The sequence below is a fragment of the Suricata suricatta genome, chromosome 3 (genome assembly GCF_006229205.1).
Source record: "Suricata suricatta isolate VVHF042 chromosome 3, meerkat_22Aug2017_6uvM2_HiC, whole genome shotgun sequence".
Classification (NCBI taxonomy): domain Eukaryota; kingdom Metazoa; phylum Chordata; class Mammalia; order Carnivora; family Herpestidae; genus Suricata; species Suricata suricatta.
This window is the reverse complement of record NC_043702.1, coordinates 5,816,084-5,834,832: the sequence shown is the minus strand read 5'-3', so window position 1 is coordinate 5,834,832 and position 18,749 is coordinate 5,816,084. Positions and strand designations below refer to the sequence as shown.

At 44.7% G+C, this 18,749-nt stretch overlaps 1 protein-coding gene across 1 annotated transcript in view; it reads right to left on the bottom strand.

Annotated features, from left to right (window-relative positions):
- HJURP (Holliday junction recognition protein) overlaps nt 1–3,223 on the bottom strand; it is a 15,554-nt gene extending 12,331 nt beyond the window's left edge. Inside the window, exons 1-3 of the mRNA XM_029932859.1 lie at nt 3,105–3,223; nt 2,680–2,746; nt 62–155 (exon numbers count right to left, since the gene is read on the bottom strand). Of these exons, the coding sequence (XP_029788719.1) occupies nt 62–155; nt 2,680–2,746; nt 3,105–3,200 (257 nt within the window). The 5' untranslated portion in view covers nt 3,201–3,223. The remainder of the gene's footprint in view (nt 1–61; nt 156–2,679; nt 2,747–3,104) is intronic.
- Nucleotides 3,224–18,749: the final 15,526 nt, after the last annotated feature.

Below are 18,749 nucleotides of genomic sequence, written 5' to 3'. Positions count from 1 at the left end.
GCGGTGACCTCAGTGCAGTCACAGCTGACCTGCGCCTCTATGCACATCGCTAGTCCCGCACGGCAGCGCGTGGAGGCAAGAAAACTGGACATTAAATACCTGGATTTGTTCTTTGTTTTTCTCCTTGACTAGTCCTCCACCCCAAATTCTCAAGCCTTCAGGAAGGAAATGAAAGAAAAATCACCGCTTAAATAATCCTGACCGCTGCATGTCTGTTCAAGCTGCATTCAGAGAAAACCAACGTGACGGGCAAAAGAAAGACGTTATACAAGGAAACCACGCCTCCCTCTTGATACCCGCGGTTTCTCATCTGTGTGAAGTTATAAGTGTTTGTCTAATTAAGATTAGACAAAAATCTGTCATTAATGGAAATCTCCTACCTAGTAGGCAGCAGATTAGCCAATTCTGTCATTAAACCAGAATGAAGCAGAATCAAGTACTGTACTCAAAAGATATATATGGAGAGCAATGTTTGTACTGTGTATAGACTGGAAGCACGCTGAGGGCAGTCTAGATGTCTAGAACAAAGCCTAAACGTGGGGTAAACACAGAGCTTAGGAGTCCTGCCACTTACTCGTTAGCAGAACCGGGGCAAGAATGCCTCATCTCTCCCTAAACCTCTGTTGTCCCCGGGGAAATTCAAGTGAACAAGAAGGAATCCTATTCCAAACACTTTCCAAGTCTACCTCATTCAGCTCCACAACACACTCACCCGTACAGAACTTGCAGAGGACTCCTAATGCCCTGGGGGGTAGGTACTCCCCAAGTTCACTGGCCACACGGAGACGCAGAGGCAAGAAGTAGGTCCAGCAACAGCCCAGGCTACTGGGCCAGGTGGAGCCAGGCTGGGAACCCAAGGGAGAGACTCCCTATGCTCCTGACCACCGGGCCGTGTGGTCTTTCTGGAACGGAGTGATGCTAAGCAAATGTGCTCAGTCAAGTCAAGGCTTTGCCTGTTTGGCTAAATGACATGGGGCTATTCCTTCATGTCTTTCTGCTGCATCCTCTGCTGGGAAACCGTGATCCTAAGGACAGTACCTACCCCAAAGGGTTGCTGAGAATCAAAAACATGAGACTCCCAGAAGCACAGGACACACGGTTAGCTGTCAACACACCTGAGCCACTATTCCTTCCCTCCTGCCTTCATCAAAATCAGTGTGGGTGTATTAGCTCCGGTCTACACCCTACGGTGTCGTGCTACAAGGCTGGTCAGCTAGCTCTGTTCAGAATGGCCCTCCCCGAACTGAGGACGTCTCCAGGCTGAGTGACACGACAGAGGAACGGTACTCTCATCAGCTAGGAGCTCGTTAGACCTACTCAGTCTGTACCCAGTCCCGCTGCCGGAGGCCTCAGCAATCCATTTTAACAGGCTGTCCAGGAGGCCGCGCTGCTCTACGTGCTAAATTGTGGGTGCCTCAAAGTGTTCCGGGGTCTACTGCTCTCATTAAACTGGAGTCAGAAGTGAGTTTCATCCGTGAAGTTAGTGATATTCTAGATTTGTGGAGTGGCCAGACTAGTCCTTGTATAAACAGCGCATAAGAACAGAGTGAAGCCCACTGACGGGATGAGTCCTACACAGCCCTGGGTCCTGCCTTCAGGTTGGATTTATCTTTGCCTGATGAGACCAGAGAGCAACAGAAACGTAGAGCAGGACGATCTTAGCTTGTCTTCATAAACTTTTCACCCAAGGTGCGGCTGGGTCAGCTAGAAATGCAGAGAGCTAAAACTCTATTTAACTTCACAAGGAGATCTTAGGAAACTTTTAGTGTCTGTCCAATGCATAGAACTGGATCTGGAATTTGCCTTAATTAGCAGGTCCTAATGAGTTGGTAATAAGGTGGAGTGGGAGGAACTGACTTCACCCCGGGAAACTTCTCGTCACCTAGTTACCAAAGGGAATCCTTGAGATTTAAGTCAGCGTGCAACATCCACCACTAAACAGAATGGCCTTGTCCTCCTATATTCAGGTCAAGTTCCAAGTACTCAGAATCTCACGGAGGACAGCTAATACTCCAAGTCAAACAGGTCAAATAACAGCCATGAGAGTTTACAAGAGCTGGGCCCTGTTCCAAGAGCTTTGCAAGCAGCTCCTGTAACTTACAACATCCCCATCGAGTAGATTACTCCCATCTTCCCATTGGACAGATGAAGAAACAGAGACTCAACACAGCGTTGGCTGTTAAAGCAACCGGTCCACAGGGCGCCTGGGCGGCTCAGTTGGTTAAGTGTCTGACTTTGGCTCAGGTCATCTCCCGGCTTGTGAGTTGGAGCCCCGTGTCCGGCTCTGTGGTGACAGCTCAGAGCTTGGAGCCTGCTTCAGATTCTGTGTCTCCCTCTCTGTCCCTCACCCGCTCATATTCCATCTCTCTCTCTCTCAAACATAAACTTAAAAAAGTTAAAAAAAAAAAAAAGAAAGAAAAGAAAAGAAAGCAATCGGCCCAAGCCAAGAGGGTAAGCGGTCAGGCACGGGGTTTCTGAACCCGCATCCGACTGGGGATCTGCAGAATCCTGTTTTTAATAAGTAATTTATAGGTTCAAGGGAACTAGGAATGTTTTAGCTCCTATTAGGTGAACAAAATTTTCACAAGAGAGCAGGGATAACATTTCAAACTCTGGGAAGACACTATCCTGCTGACACTCTTAACTGTAAATATTCAGAAGGTGGGGAGGACTCCGTACCCTGAGGTGTCTCATAGGTCAGCGTGGACATCTGCACCAGCGGGGCATCCTCGAAGGGCTGGTTGTACTGCGGGAGAGAAAGGGGTATCCCCTCAGCTCCGAGGGCCGCCAGGAGGTCCTGACCCGGCTGAGGAGGCGCCAGCACGAGGCTGGATGTCTGGAGGACCCCCAACCCTCCTCCCTCTCTCTCGCCTCCCAACAACCTCCCCTCTCTACTCCAGCGCCCCCCGCCCCCAATCCCGCTTCCTCCTCTCCACCCCGGTCTCCCTTCCCCTTCCCATCTCGCCCTCCCCCCACCCCTTGGCCCAGCGTTCGGCCGCCTCCACCTTTATTTACCCCAGCCCCCAGCCCCGTTTTCCCCTTCCCCATGGGCTCGCGCCCTGCCTCCCCGACTCCAGCGGGCCGGTTGGGTGGGTGGGGCACACCTTTTCTATCAGCTGCTGCATGTGCTTCTGGAAGCGGCGGCGGCTGTCCCGGAGCTGCCGCAGCAGCGCGTCCTCCCCGAGGAGCTTGCCCTCCATGGCTCCAGGGGACCCACACCCGACTCGGGGCACAAGTTGCGCCGCGGCCCCTTCCGCGCTCCGGTTCAAACAACGACTCCCGCCCCCTCCGCTTGCCCTTCCGACTTTCTATTGGCTGGTGAGGAAAGGCCGGGCGCTGATTGGCCCTTTCAAACGTGTTTGCGCATCTTGCCCCAGGCCAATCCGCGCCCGAGTTTCTGGCCCCGCCCTCACGCAAGCCGGGGCTGGCAGGCGGGAGGCGGGAGGCTGGGGGCATCGCCACCGCGCATGCCTTCGGTGACGGCCGGGTGGAGCTTCCCACTGGTTCAGCTCCTGTTAATCGGCGGAGGCACTCGAGAATCCTGTTGGATTCATGGAATTCCTCCGTTGTGCACAGGAGATGACTGGGTGACTTGCAGGGGGCGGGGGTCTCGCGTCTGTGTGAGGGCCGCTGTCACCCAAATGTCACCTGGCCAGTTTCCTCCCCTGGCCCCTCCGTGGTCCGGCGCAGTTAGGACCGCGCGGCGGGGAGGGAGGTGGGGGGTCCAAGAAAGACACCACCAAATTACCGATGCAAAAGAAGAAGGAAAATGAATGTACGTTTAAGAGGAAGAAATACCATAAATGTTACAGATTTCAGGAAAATAAAATATTTTTATTAACCCCCTGGCACACCCCCTTTTTCCCCTCTACACATTTTTGAGTGCTCACTCAGCCTTTTCACTGATATTCATTTTGTAGTATTTTCTCCAGAGAGAATGAAAGATAATTCGGTCTTTCCTCTAGCAAAGCTGATCGAATTTATTTTATGACTGACATTTTGGATGTTTTATTCAGCGTCATAGCTTGGCCACATTTATGTGCTTGTGTTGAGGGGATTATCACAGTGTGTGACTGGAAAGAAGAGCAGGGGCAGCTATCCTTATAACAGACAAAATCAATGTTGAAACAAAGACTGTAATAAGAGACAAGGGTGTCACAAAATGATACGGAGTCAAGCCAGTAAGAGGACGTCACATTTGTAAATATTTATGCACCTGACATAGGAGTAGCCCAAGCCATAAAGCAAGTAGTAACAGACCTGAAGGGAGAAATACACAGCAGTGCAATCATAGAGGACTTTAATATTCCACTCACATCAATGCATATATCATCCAGACACAAATTAATAAGGAAACATTGGCCTCAATGATGTGTTAGATCCGAGGGATTTGGATACACACAGAACGTTCTATCCAAAAGCAACAATACACATTCCTCTCAAGTGCCCTTGTAACATTCTCTAGGATAGTGTGTTAGGACACAAAACAAGTCTTAATAAATTTAAGAAGTTTGAAATCATCAAGCATCGTTTCTTACCACTGAAACTAGTAATCAATTACATGAAGAACACTGGAAAATTCATAACTTTGAGCACCATGAGATCCCTTGGATGGGCTCTTCACCTCCTTGGTCTGCCCCCCAGTCCTATCAGGCCATCGGGTAGAAGTTAGGGGAGAAGTACGGGGTGAGAACTCTCGGGAGCATGGAGTGTTAAGTGTCCAGGGAACACATCGGGAAGGGCACAGAGGTGTGATGCCTGGATCTGCCGTCAAGATGCCCCCTGGCTGCCGGGAGGACTATCTGCAGGCGCTTTCAGCTGTCAGCCTCTTCAGGGATTGCCTGCTTCAGTTGCAGAGAGCCCCTGATCCACGGTGTGCAGCCCCAGGGTGGCCTAAATCCACTGCGAGCTCTAGGTGGGAACGTGAGGGCTGGGCTCCATGTCTAGTGAAGGACAGCCCTGATGATTCATTCCAGCTCCCGAGCTCTCCGTGGAATCAGCGGAGACAACGCGTCCCCTCTTAATTCTTCCCCTCCCTTCCACGGATGTCAGTGGTGAGGGCACCTGCTCACAAACACCCCGCACACTAACTCAGCCTTCCAGTCTGATCTCTGGAGGACCTTGCTGCAAGTGGTCACTGAATCTACTCATTCAATTTCCTGCTTTTCTGAGTTCCGCAGCTAGGCTGAGTTCCGAGTGTTCGGAAATTTAACACGCTGTTTCTTCAACTCTATGTTTCCACATAAGTTAGTTTCAAACATTTAACTTATCGCATGCAGAGTTGTGAGACCTCAAAACCGGGCTTTCCTAGAGCTTGGTGCCCACTCCTAGGAAGCCACTCCTGGGTTCCAGGGCTACCCTCCCTGGCATCACTGACTGTCCAAGGATCTGGCTCCACCCCAGGGGTTCCTGGGCAGCTTCCGGGGAACAATTTCTCCATCTCAAGTGTATGTCTTTGATAGAAGCTCCCCAAACACACTCACTTTGGCCAATCTCCTCTGACCCAGCCAAAGCCGATGCTTTGTCCTTGTAGCCAGGTGGTCATCCAGTCCTCTCTGAATTTTCCCCATCCTGTGGTCCAAAGTGGTGGCCCACCTGAGGAAGGAGCCTTGCAAGATGCTTCTGATTTGACACCATTCCCTGCAAACACCCTGTCCCACTGTAGCAGCGTGAACATGAACATGTGACCTCAGGACCCCAGAGCTGCTAGGCAAACTCCTTCTGCACCACTCCCAGATAACAGAGGAGGATCACAAGTCAGGCAGCAGCTTCCCGGGAAGCGGAAGGGGCTGGGTACAGCACCTAGGGTCTCACAGCGTTTCCAGCAGAGATGAAGGTGTGCTCAGCCCTGCAGCCTTATTTCCACCTCTAGTTACGCCTACACAGCGCCCTCTGCTGGCCTTGAAAGAATTTTCAACCTGGAAGTGCTGTTTAAAATTATGGGCATAGGACAGGGAGGGAAACATTCAACAAAACTAAAAGGCAACTGACAGAATGGGAAAAGATATTTGAAAATGACATATTGTATAAATGGTTAGTATCTAAAATCTGTAAATATCAATACCCCAAGACCAAATAATCCAGTGAAGAAACGGGCAGAAAATATGAATAGACACTTTTCCAAAGAAGACATCTAGATGGCTAACAGACACGTGAAAAGATGCTTGACATCACTCATCATCAGGGAAATACAAATCAAAATCACGATGAGATGCCACCTTACACCTGTCAGTGTGGCTAATGTTAACAACTCAGGCAACAACAGATGTTGGCGACAGTGTGGAGAAAGAGGATCTCATTTGCACTGCTGGGGGAATGCAAACTGGTGCAGCCGCTCTGGAGAACAGGATGCAGGGTCCTCAAAAAATTAAAAATAGAACTACTCTGTGACCCAGCAATTTCACTACTAAGTATTTATCCAAGGCATACTGGTGTTTTGAAGGGGCACATGCACCTCAATATTTATAGTAGCGCTGTCAACAATAGCCCAAGTATGGAAAGATCCCAAACATCCATTGTCTGATGAATAAAGAAGGCATGGTATATACATACAATAGAATGTTACTCCTCAATGAAAAAGAATAAATTCATGCCATTTGCACCAATGTGGATGGAAGCAGAGTGGATCATGCTAACGGAAAGAATCAGTCATAGAAAGACATATATGATTTCACTCATATGTGGAGTTTAAGAAACACAGCAGAGGAATACAGGGGAAAGGAAGGAAAAATCAGATGAAAACAGAGAGGGAGGCAAACCATAAGAGACTCTTACCTATAGAGAACAAACTGAGGCTCCCTGGAGGGGAGGTGGGTGGGGGATGGGTAATGGGCATTAAGGAGGGCACTTTTTGGGATGTGCCCTGGGTGTCATGTGTAACAGATGAATCACTGGGTTCTACTCCTGAAACACTGTATGTTAACTCACTTGAATTTAAATGGAAAAAAATAAAATTATGGGCATAGGAAATAATTCTCACTGGAATTGCTTTATGACCACGCTCATAAAATGTGCCGACATTTTGTAAACTTTTTATATAATAGATGGGTATTTATTCTGCAGCGTTTCCATGGGTATAATGTATTGGAAAAGTGTGTTGAGAGGGGCAGAGAGAGGGAGAGAATCCCAAGCAGGCTCCACATGGTCAGTGCGGAGCCCTACACGGGGCTCAAACTAATGAATGGTGAGATCATGACCTGAACTGAAACCAAGAGTGGGGCCTGTAATTGACCAAGCCACCCAGGCGCCCATGAAATCTCTTTTAAGTAATTAAGCATGTTGGCAAAGACCTAGGTATAGGACCTTTACTGAAGCACTATTGACAAAGTCCAATAGTAAATGGGTGGTTGAATGAATGGTAATAGATACGCAATGTGTTCCATTCACAACAATTTTGAAAAACTGTATTTATTACCATCTAAAATGTATATGATTTTTTAGTATAAAGGGTTATAAACCTGTATCATATATCCACATTTAAAATATACATTGTTTTTAAAAGCTGACTATGTATATCAAAATGTTTCCAGTGTTATTTCCAGACGATGGAGTTGTGGGTTATTTTTCATATTAGTCTTCCTTAGCTGCGTTTTCCAGAATGAACAAGTATCCTGCCATTATGAGCAAACATCAGTCATGGCATAGAAAACCCAGCGCATCCAATCATGCATTTTACGCTGGCGCTACAAAATTAAAGGCCACTTGTCAATCAAGACTTGCGTGCACAGCTTCAAACACTCCTAAATGCTGCTGTCATATAACTGGACAGCGTTTTATTATAATACCTCCCAGGTTTTACCCAGAAAAATTTTTTTCACCGGGAAAAGTAGGGCTCTAGCTCTTTGCTGGTGTTCCCACCTCAGCTACATGTGGTGGGAAATTGCTTTTTATTCTTCACCTTCGGCTTTTTCCAATGCAAGTAGACTTTCAGGGTCAAGATTAATGTGTTTTAATGGACTGTCCATTTTAAAAATCAATGAGAAAAATTTATATTAAAAATAGAAGGCAATTAGATTGATTTGGATGACCTATTTTTAATCAACCCTATTATTTATGGATCTTCAGGACATCATCCTCTGAAGCATTCAGGGGTCAGCTCTCCTGTTATTATGTGTGAATAGTTTTAAAACCGGAGGCACCAGGTTAATTGATAATTTGCTAGAAGCTTAAAAAAAATTACTTACCTTGGAGGTGTTCCAGGATTACCTCTCCCCTTTCAGAGGCCATTGCAATTATGTCTTGGTCCCTGGGTCAACTGCGGTAAGTTTGAAAAAAACAGAAGACACTCCGTGCTGGGTTTTTTTGCAAAGTTTTAGTGCGTGCAGTCCTTAAAAGTAACCTTCATATTCATGGCATTAACTCTTCTCGCAACTGTCTTTATCTTTTTATGTTCAGCTGCCCTCACCATTGCCTGTAAGATAAGACTTATTTCTGTGTCTCTCTCATTTACCACAATTATTTCTTAATGTTGTTATAAAATTCAGAGAATCTGGGCTTTTTAGGAATGCTCATTTGTTTTCTCATCTTCCATATTTTGAAGTCTTGTTTATATCTCACGTTTTTCTATTGCTGAGTGCAGTGTGTATTTTAGAATTCTTTATGAATTTTCCTAATTCTATCATTTTGGAAGTATTTGACAGGAAAAGTAGTAACTTCCATTTCAAAACCTACTCCTTTCTATGGTTCATAAGTAATGTGTGTAGCACACATTGAATTTATTATGAAAACGTTCATTTGCAGTCATTCCTCTGAAATTAATGATATGATTTGCTAGTGTTCAGATGAGGAGAAATGACAGAAACCAATGTCTCCTTTATCTGGAACATTCCTTAGTTGTTTGCAATAAGTGTCCTTGAGCCTGACCGTCCCTGAAGGAACGTATGAATCTTTATATCCTGAGGGTGTGGTGCAAAATGAACAAGCTTTTTAGAATCTCTAAAAGTGAGAACGAGAGTTTTATTCGAGCCCAGGTTAGGACATCTGCCCAGGAAACAGGCTCTTCATGGGGGAAGAAAGTGCTCTGAAGGTTGGAAAGCTTTTACAGGGTTATATATTTTGCATCTTGTAAAATCTCAAAAGATGATAGATTAACACACAGGCAGGACTCACGAGTTTCACCATCAAGGAGTACTCCAGGGTAGGAGCACTGATCCGTATCCCACGGACAAGATGGTTTTCCTTCAGGCTGCTCACTCTCAAAGCAGGTGCGCAGCACATGTCTGTCCGGCCATAAACCAGGCTTCAGGTTTGAGCAAAGTTTATGTACTGACATGTTGACCTAGAAAGAAATCCAAAATGATTTCCTTTGTCTATCAGGCCTTCAGAGAGTTTTTTTCTCTCATCGTTACTTGAAAAGTTTTAGTCGGTTTAGTAAGGTATAATTTAGCTATAGTAGCATTGATTGTTCTGGTGTAGGGTCTGATGTAGGGTCTATCAGTTTGATACATGCATAGTCATGCAATAGCCCCCATGACCAAGATATCGAAGAGTTCATCAATCCCCAAAATTCTCTTGTGTGTTTTGTTGTCAAACCCTTACTCACCCCCAAGCCTTAGCCACCACCTTATTGCTATTGATTTCTAGTGTAGTTCTGTTATGGTTAGAATGCACACTTTGTATGATTTCGGTTCTTTTAAATTGGCTGAGGATTTTTTACAGTCCAAAATACGGTCAATCTTGGTGATCACACACTTGGAAAAAAATATATATGCTGCCATTGTTGTATGTCAATTATGTTGAGTTGTGCAATTGTGTTAATCAGGTCTTCCAAACCTTTAATGACCTTCTGCCTACTTGTTTTATCAATTATGAAGAGAAGAGTTTTGAATTTTTCTATTATAATTGTGGATTTGTCAATTTCTTCATTTAGTTCTATCAGTTTTTGCTCCATGTATTTCAAAACTCTGCTGTTATCTACATTTAGGATGGTTATGTCTTGTCCATGAATTGATTGCTTTATCATGTTATAATGTGTTTATTTGTGGCATATTCTTGACCTGACGTCTAATTTGTCTGTTATTAATATAACCAATCCATCTTGGTTTTGATTAGGGTTTGAATGGTATATCCTTTTCCATTCACTTTCTTTTCATTTAGTTATGTCTTTATGTTTAAGATAGGTTTCTTACAGACAGCCTGTAGTAGGGTATTGTGTTAAAAAAATTCAATCTGGAGTCCCTGCTTATTAGTTAGTCAACTTAGATCATTTACATTTAGTGTAATTACTGATATAGTTGGATTAAAGTCTACCTTCTTACTGGTTGTTTTCTCTTGTTCCTTCTTTTATTTGTTCTCTTGTCCTCTAGCTCAGCTTATGTTTAGATTAATTGTTTTCTATGATTCCATTTTATCTCCAGTTGTTGGCTTAAACATTTTTAAATGGTTGTCTGATGGTTTACAACATAATATTTGAGTTCTCACAGTCTACCTTCAAATGATATCATATCACTTCAAATATAGCATAAGAACTTTAAAACAGTGTATTTCTGATTCCTCCATCCTGTCCCTTGTGCTATGATTGTCATACTTTTTTTTTAACACATTATAAACTGTATAATTCATTGTTTCTATTTTTGCTTTAGATAGTTAATTAATTTTTAGAGCAAATAAAAACATGAAATTATTATTATTATTTTATTTTATACATTTTTTGAGAGAGAGAGAGAGAGAGAGAGAGAGAGAAAATGAATGAGTGGGAGAAGGGCAGAGAGAGAATCGTAAGCAAGTTCCACATCCAGCACAGAGCCTGACGTGGGGCTTGATCTCCATGACTATGAGATCATGACCTGAGCCCATATCAAGAGTTGGACACTTTACCAGCTGATCTACCCACCTGCCCATGAATTTTTTATATGTACTTCATTTTTACCATTTCTGGAAATCGTTATTTTTTAAAAATTTGTTATCATAGTCCTTCCTCCTGAAGAATTCCCATTAACATTTCCTTTTTAAAAATTTTTAAAATTATAATTATTGAAGTAGAGTTGACATGCAATCTTAGGTTAGTTTCAGGTACTCAACATAGTGATCCCACAATTTCCGGATATCGATTTGTTTGTTTATTTATTTATTTATTTATTTTTAATAGTTTATTGTCAAATTGGCTTCCATATAACACTCAGTGCTCTTCCCCACAAGTGCCTTCCTCCATTCCAACCACCTCCCTTCTCCCTCCCCCTCCCCCTTCAACTCTGGGTTCGTTTTCAGTATTCAATAGTCTCTCAGGTTTTGCATCCCTTTCTCTCTCCAACTCTCTTTCTCCCTTCCCCTCCCCATAGTCTTCCATTAGGTTTCTCCTGTTAGACCTATGAGTGCAAACATATGGTATCTGTCCTTCTCTGCCTGACTTATTTTGCTTAGCAGGACACCCTCAAGGCCCATCCATGTTGCTACAAATGGCCATATTTCATTCTTTCTCATTGCCATGTCATACTCCATTCTCTATATATATACCACATCTTCTTGATCCATTCATCAGGTGGTGGACATTTAGGGTCTTTCCATGTTTTGGCTATTGTTGACAGTGCTGCTATGAACATTGGGGTACATGTGCCCCTATGCATCAGCACTTCTGTATCCCTTGGATAAATCCCTAGCAGTGCTATTGTTGGGTCATAGGGGAGTTTTATTGATAGTTTTTTGAGGAACCTCCATACTGTTTTCTAGAGCGGCTTCACCAGTTTACATTCCCACCAACAGTGTAGGAGCGTGCTCGTCTCTCCACACCCTCGCCAGCATCTATAGTCTCTTGATTTGTTCATTTTAGCAACTCTGACTGGCATGAGGTGGTATCTCAGTGTGGTTTTGATTTGTATTAATATTTCTTATAGTATATCTGCTGGCCATAGTATTTTCTGGCTTTAAAAAGTATACTTTTTTTTTGGTCTGAGAACTTTTTATTTGGTCTTTAGTGTGAAAAATAATTTCAACGGGGGTCTGCGGCACAGTGTAGCAGTTGTGAGTGGGACTCTAGGCCAGCCTGGTTCAGAGCCTGGTTCAGAGCCTCCCTCTGCTATTCCTAGTTGTGTGGTCTTGGGAAAATGTTTACCCATTTTGTGCCTCTGCCTTCTCATCTGTGGATAGGAAAAGCGCCCTTCTCATGGGGTTCTGACGAAAATCAAATGCAATGATATTTTTAAAGTCTTCAGTTCCTGCTACATTGTGTGTGGGCCTTAAGCATTTGTTGAGTAACTTAACTCTTTACCAGCTGCTGAGGATGCCATTACATGCATGTATCTGCCTTTATTGAACTTGCCCTCACTGAGCAGATGGCTCTCATCTTTGATCTCTAACTATAAAAACAAAAAATGAAAAACCCTGAGCTCCGTAATTCCTTGGACCCACATGCAACAGATGGAGAAGTGTGTGCAGGTGAGCAGCATTAATTCGGAGATACTCCACTGGTAGCCAAAGGGTAATTGCACGTGAAGGCTGATAGGCTTTGCCCAATTGCCTACCTTGGAGTCGGCTGCTTCACAGTCTGACAAGAAAAGTCCTCCTCAACGTCAGTCACATGTTATCAGAATCTTTGAACTTTGCTCCTCTGCTCTGCTAATCTAGGTAACTTCTTAGCTCAATTTAGTTTCCATTATTATGTTGAACATATTTTTATAAGTTAAATGGCCACAGCTTTTTTTTTTTTCTTTCTAGATATTGTCCTTTTTTGTCCTTTCTCTGATACAGGTTCTGCTGAAGCCTTCAATGGGTCCTGACTGAATGAGTCTTTGAAAGGGTAATGTAAGGGGAAAGGGAGGTGGATCCCGGGACATCCTCTTCTTACAAATGAGCAATAACAATAACCCTATTTTTTTAAATGTTTATTTCTTTTTGAGAGACAGAGAGTGAGCAGAGGAAGGGCAGAGAGAGGAGACACAGAATCTGAAGCAGGCTCCAGGCTCTGAGCTGTCAGCACAGAGCCCGCTGCAGGGCTCGAACTCATGAACTGCAAGATCATGACCTGAGCTGAAGTCAGACACTCCATCAACTGAGCCACCCAGGCGCCCCAACAATAACCCTACTAACCTAGCAGTTTGTGCTAAGCTGCTTACTTGTATTGTATCTTTCAATCATCTCATCAAAAAAGGGGACAGCCCATGAGGAAGTCCCAGTTCTGCAACTTGTAACTAAGGCCCCATTGGGTGATTATTTGAGCCTCAGTTCCATTATCTGCGAGATGAGAATAGTGTCTACTTCATAAAGTTACGGAAGTTTAATTGGACAAGCTATGTAAGTGCACTTGACCCAGTGCTTGGCTTGCACAGTGATGGTGTTATGCCCAGATCACAATATCATCCCCAAAAACCAGAGACCACCGGGGAGACCAAGTCATGCATGCAAAAGCAAAGGGTTTTATTTTTATTACGGGCTCGAGCTCAGCTCACAGACTGAAGTCTGTGATCCAATGCAGTGGATCTGTGCTGAGAGCCCCAAACAAGGGCTGAGCAGGGTTTTTATGGGGTTTGGGAAGGGGAGTTACAGGAAATTGTGACATAGGTACAGTGATCCAATCATTACCGCATAACATCATTGACAGCAACTTCAACCATACACATTGCTTAGAGTGTTCGTTACTTTTGGTGGGACCCAATCACAACATTTAGAGTATCTTTGAAATTAACCAATTACAGGGTGGGCTAAGGACCCCCACGTAGGGTGTAACCAGCCTTAAGCAATAAGTGATTATCTATAGCTTCTATCTCTAGGCCTGCCCTTAGGAGTGTTAAGCCTTTTAGCTGGCCGCTTCTGATTGGGTGTTACTGGGGTGGCCCCTGGTTCAGCACTCTGTGCCCTTTTATTGTCTAATGATTCTGAGAAACTGACGCTCCAAGGTCAGAGGGGAAACTTGAAGCCTGTCATGGAGTCAGTTTGGTTCAGACCTGTGTCCTTTCAATGGCTGCCAGGGAATGTAATTTGCAGGTGTGCGGCTGGAGAGCAGGCAGAGGAGAGGGGCTACTTCTAAGTCTCATTGTTGTAAGAGTTACCTTAAGATGGCGACTGAGCGGCCATTTTGCTGTGGGTTGGGGGAGAGCTCCATGCATGACAACCCCCACTTGCAGACCTGGAATGTCCCGTGCCGTTTGAAAACAGCCAATCATGAAGCTCCCATTTTCCCCCCACCTCGACAAAGGAGGCAACCAATCCCACCCCGCCATGGCCCAAAAATGCCCTTCCTTGGTAATCTGCCCTCCCAAGACCAAACCCAGAACTCTTTCACCCATAAAACACCTCACCCTTCCATGCCGGGTGCGACTTCCCTGACTCAACCCCTACTTGAGTCACGGAACCTTGCCCGGGGGCCACAGACCCCCAATAAAGCCTTACTTGGCTCCATAACTTGGTCTCTCTCCTTCCTCCCATCTCTGCCTCCACATATTAAATCTTATAATTGTGATGCCCTGAGTAGCAGTGACAGGAGAATGCAGTTAGAAGGGAATCTGGGTGACTCAGTCAGTTAAGTGTCTGACTTCGGCTCAGGTCATGATCTTGCAGTTCATGAGTTCGAGCCCCATGTCGGGCTCTGTGCTGACAGCTCAGAGTCTGGAGCTGCTTCAGATTCTGTGTCTCCCCCTCTCTCTGCTGCTCCCCCACTCACTCTCTGTCTTTCTCTCTCAAAATAAAATAAAGACATAAAAAAAAGAAAAAAAAAGAAAGGAATCTGGGTGGAGGCCCCATTTTCCAATTAGCATCTTGGAGCTCGTGGTTTTTCTAAGGCCTGGAAAGAACTACCAACTTATTTTAGAGAATAGCTCTTGGATCTAGCTTTAAAGTTTAAAAGAGCCAAATGGAAACCAAATAACTATTAATGCAAGGATAAAAACAGAGATTTCTAAATGGCTCTGAAACGGGGGCTTTAGCTAAATTGCTTTCCTTTCTTCTTTCTGGAGGCCAACACGTTTGCATTTTCCAGGTGTCTGCTCTGTGCTTGCTTTCTCTGGCTTTTACGGGACACCTACCGTGTTGCTGATGGAGCCTAATGGACCACTTCGCCCCAGAAAGGTCTGACAACATCACACTTCCTCGCCACAGCCTTGAATGGCCCAATGGCCACAAGCAGGCACTGTGGCCTTTCACGCTGTGGCTTTCTTCCTTCCTGGAGCATGAGGCTTTTATTAACGTTTCAGATGGCTCTGAGACTACGGCAAGGGCATTTCTAAGTCATGGTGTTTCCTTGGGCTGTATTCCCTAGAGCAGCTTGTCTGTTGGGAAGATGGGGTGCAGCTCCCCTCCATTTGTGGGGGACTATTCCACCCATCTGGGTGTCTACTTGCTCTCTAATTGTAAAGTCCCAGGATGGGGAGACTGTCCATTTATGTCACAGAGAGGGTCATTTGATGTGAAACTCATATCCTGGAAGTTGGGCTCACACATCCCACCACTGGGAAGAATAGATAACAAGAGACTTGATCTCATTAATCATAGAAACAGGTCAAGAGGGCGGGCATGACTCTGTTGGACCACCTGAAAAAGCCCTCACTGCTACTCACCTACGTTGGTCTGACCTACGATTCCTCTCTGTCAGGAAGCCTAGGTGACAATCTTTGGGAACACAGTTGTCACACAGCCATGGCTGTCCATCATATTTACAGGGAAGCCCGAATAAACAAATGGTCTTTCCTTCTTTCTGCATATTGGAGGGGATGGGGCCCAGAACAATGGACAGTGCCACCACTACATGAGAACAGTGACAGTAATGACAATAAGTATACTTTCTTTTGGTGAAATCTTTTCTTTCTGAAATGTGAGATTTATCATTACAGAGGACTGCATAAAACATCCATGTGCAATGGAAAGAACACTCGTGAGCAAACACCACTGGAAAACCACGAAGATAAAGAGATGGGATCTCACCCTGTGTGTCCCCTCCCACTGAGGTGACCTGTGGTCTGACTTTGTGATGCCAGCACCCTCACTCTCCTGTGGTTTTGCAGCATATGAATGCATCCCTAAGTTATTATTATTTGACTTGTTTCTGAGCTAAAAATGCCTGGTGTGGTTTCCTTTGTAGGGTCCTGACATCTCAGGTTGGGAGGAAGACTTTGAGATGGAGTGTTAGGCAGGAGGTGTGTTTAGGTACTTGGGATGGACCCCCTGTGGGAGGGAGCAATGGACATGGGAGTGGACAGAAGGAGAAGCTGGCCATCCCCATGGCGATTCTGGTGCTAGAAGGTTCTTCAGACTGCCCTGTGTTGAACCAAGATGGCCAGGCCTTTGGACAGGTGCCATGATCAGTTGTTGGATCTGGACCACCCAATTAGAGCACCACCTTGGGCAGGCATCTCTACAGATGAGGCAAGTCTGGAAGAGACTGCCACTGAGGCTCTCTGCACACCAAGCAGCTTGAGGGGCGTCTTTTCCATTGGCACCGGAGGGTGGTGTGAAGAGTCATCCGACTTGGTCAAAGAGCTTTGTTCCTTCTCCTGCTGCTGGACTTTATTTTCATCCACCATCATGCGTGAGTGTGACCCATCATTTTCCTTCTTTGTCTTCTCTTATTCAGGTTTTTGTTGTCTTGGCAACTGCTTGTTGGGTTGAGCAAATTGGGAACCTTTCCATCTTTTATGTGTGTGTATGTGTTGAAAAGGTGTAAATAACATGGGGATTATTTATTTACCAAAATTGGTAAAACATTCTGATAAAGCTCTGGGATTTGAGACATTTTAGCATGCAATAAATGTCTCCAGCCTGGTTCTTTGAAGTTATGTCCCCAAAGGTGCTTCATGGAAGACTTATTATCTTAAAAAGAATATTTTCCTTGTTAAAAACTCTGGTTTAAGCTAAGTTAAACCACTTTTTTTCTACAAGATTCTCAGAGCATTTGTAGGCTAATTACATCTCCAAGAGGTGCTAACACATTTTATCACTTCTTAAAATTTTAAGACCCTTGTGTCCTGCAGAACATGGCCTAGGGAATACTAAAATATGTTCATTTTTTGTTCTCTTCCCTAGAAATTTTAATTTTTACTCCTTGTTGTCAACATGCCAACATGCTTCATGTTTTCATTATGCCACTGTAATATTTTTGGTGGACTGGAAACCATACAGCAAAACTTACTAGAAGTGTGTCAGAAATAATCATACACAGATTCTTTATGATCTCTATGAGAGTCTGAGGTAATTGTCCATGGGTGAAGTGGTTTTTACACATAAAAATTATACCCACTTTGGCTAATGAGTGATCAAATCTTCCCGGGTTCTTGGCCATGTTCTTGACCCAAGTTGTCTAGTGCTTTTGCAGACAACCATGTGGCTATTGGAATTAAAATTAATTAGAATTAATTAAAATTAAAAATTTAGTGGCTCAGTCACAATAGTCACATTTCAAGCCTTCAATAGCCAAATGTGTCCCGGTTGGCGGCCACCATATTGGATTGAGCAGCGAGGGGCTAAGCCACCACCATCAAGGTTTGATGGACAGGCTGTTCTGGATAGTTGGTCACGACAAATAACTGATGAGTCTGTATTTTAGACCAGGGCTCATTTGGAAGAGTATCCATTAATGGTCTTATATTGTAACTAATATTTTAGTCTTAATTAAGGTCACTTTCCTGAAATAAACTCTCCAACTAGAAGCAGGCAGCTTTATTTTTCCAGTAAGGGAAGATCTGCTTTCAATATCATAACAATGTTTGATGTGGACAGTTTCAGATTCAGTAAGGATTTGCTTTCTAAATTCCTTAAAGATTAATTTTTTCTCTTCAGGAGACTGAGTGCTTACAGACAAGGGCCACATTTCTTTTTAAAAATTTTTAATTTTTTAAAAAAATTTATTTTTGAGAGACAGAGAGAGACAGTGCAAGCAAGGGAGGGTCAGAGAGAGGGAGACACAGAATCCGAAGCAGGCTGTAGGCTCTGAGCTATCTGTCAGCACAGAGCCTGACGCAGGGCTCGAACCCACAAACTGTGAAATCATGACCTGAGTCGAAGCCGGACACTTATCCGACTCAGCCACCCAGGTGCCCCAAGGGTCACATTTTTGTGCCCATGATACTAATCCCAGGGTTGAGCATGTAATAGAAATTTGTTACCCTAATGATTGATTTTCAGGATGATGGAGTTCACAAAGGCGAGTCATTTCGTTTGAGCCAGAGGCCACCTCTCACAGCAGAACCTCAAACAATACTTTAGTTGAGAAATGTTTAATAGTAGCTCTGTTGATGTGCATTAAATGGCCCAAGTCTTCGTACAGAGAGGGGAAAGCCCATTGCTTGAGTGATAAAAACCCAGGGGGGCCTGGATGGCTCGGTTGGTTGATTGTCCTACTCTGGACTTCAGCTCAGGTCAGAATCCCAGGATCGTGGCATTGAGCCTTGTGTCAGGTTCTGTGCAGGCCGTGGAGCCTGCTTCAGACTCTTTCTCCCTCTGCCCCTCTCCCTTGCTCATGCTCTCTCTCTCTCTCTCTCTTTCTCTCAAATAAAGACAAAACTCCAAAATCCTTAGCATGGTCCATGAGACACTGTGTGATCTAGAACTGCCTACATATTGAGCCAAATCTCACAACACTCTCTTCTCTTTCTAGAGTACTCCAGCTCTACTGGCCTTCTTCTAGGTCCTTGAATGACTGGCTTCTCCCTCTGGTTCTAGTGGATGAACTCAGAAACCCATTCTTCCAAAATTAAATGTGATTCTGGGGGCGCTGGCAACCCTATGGCCCTACCCGTGCTGCAGAGGGGAGGGTGTGACGTGGGAGAGGCCAGTGAGATTCCTTTATAGAAAGATGCTGGGAAACAAGCCTTCTTCCTTCTAGAGTTGCC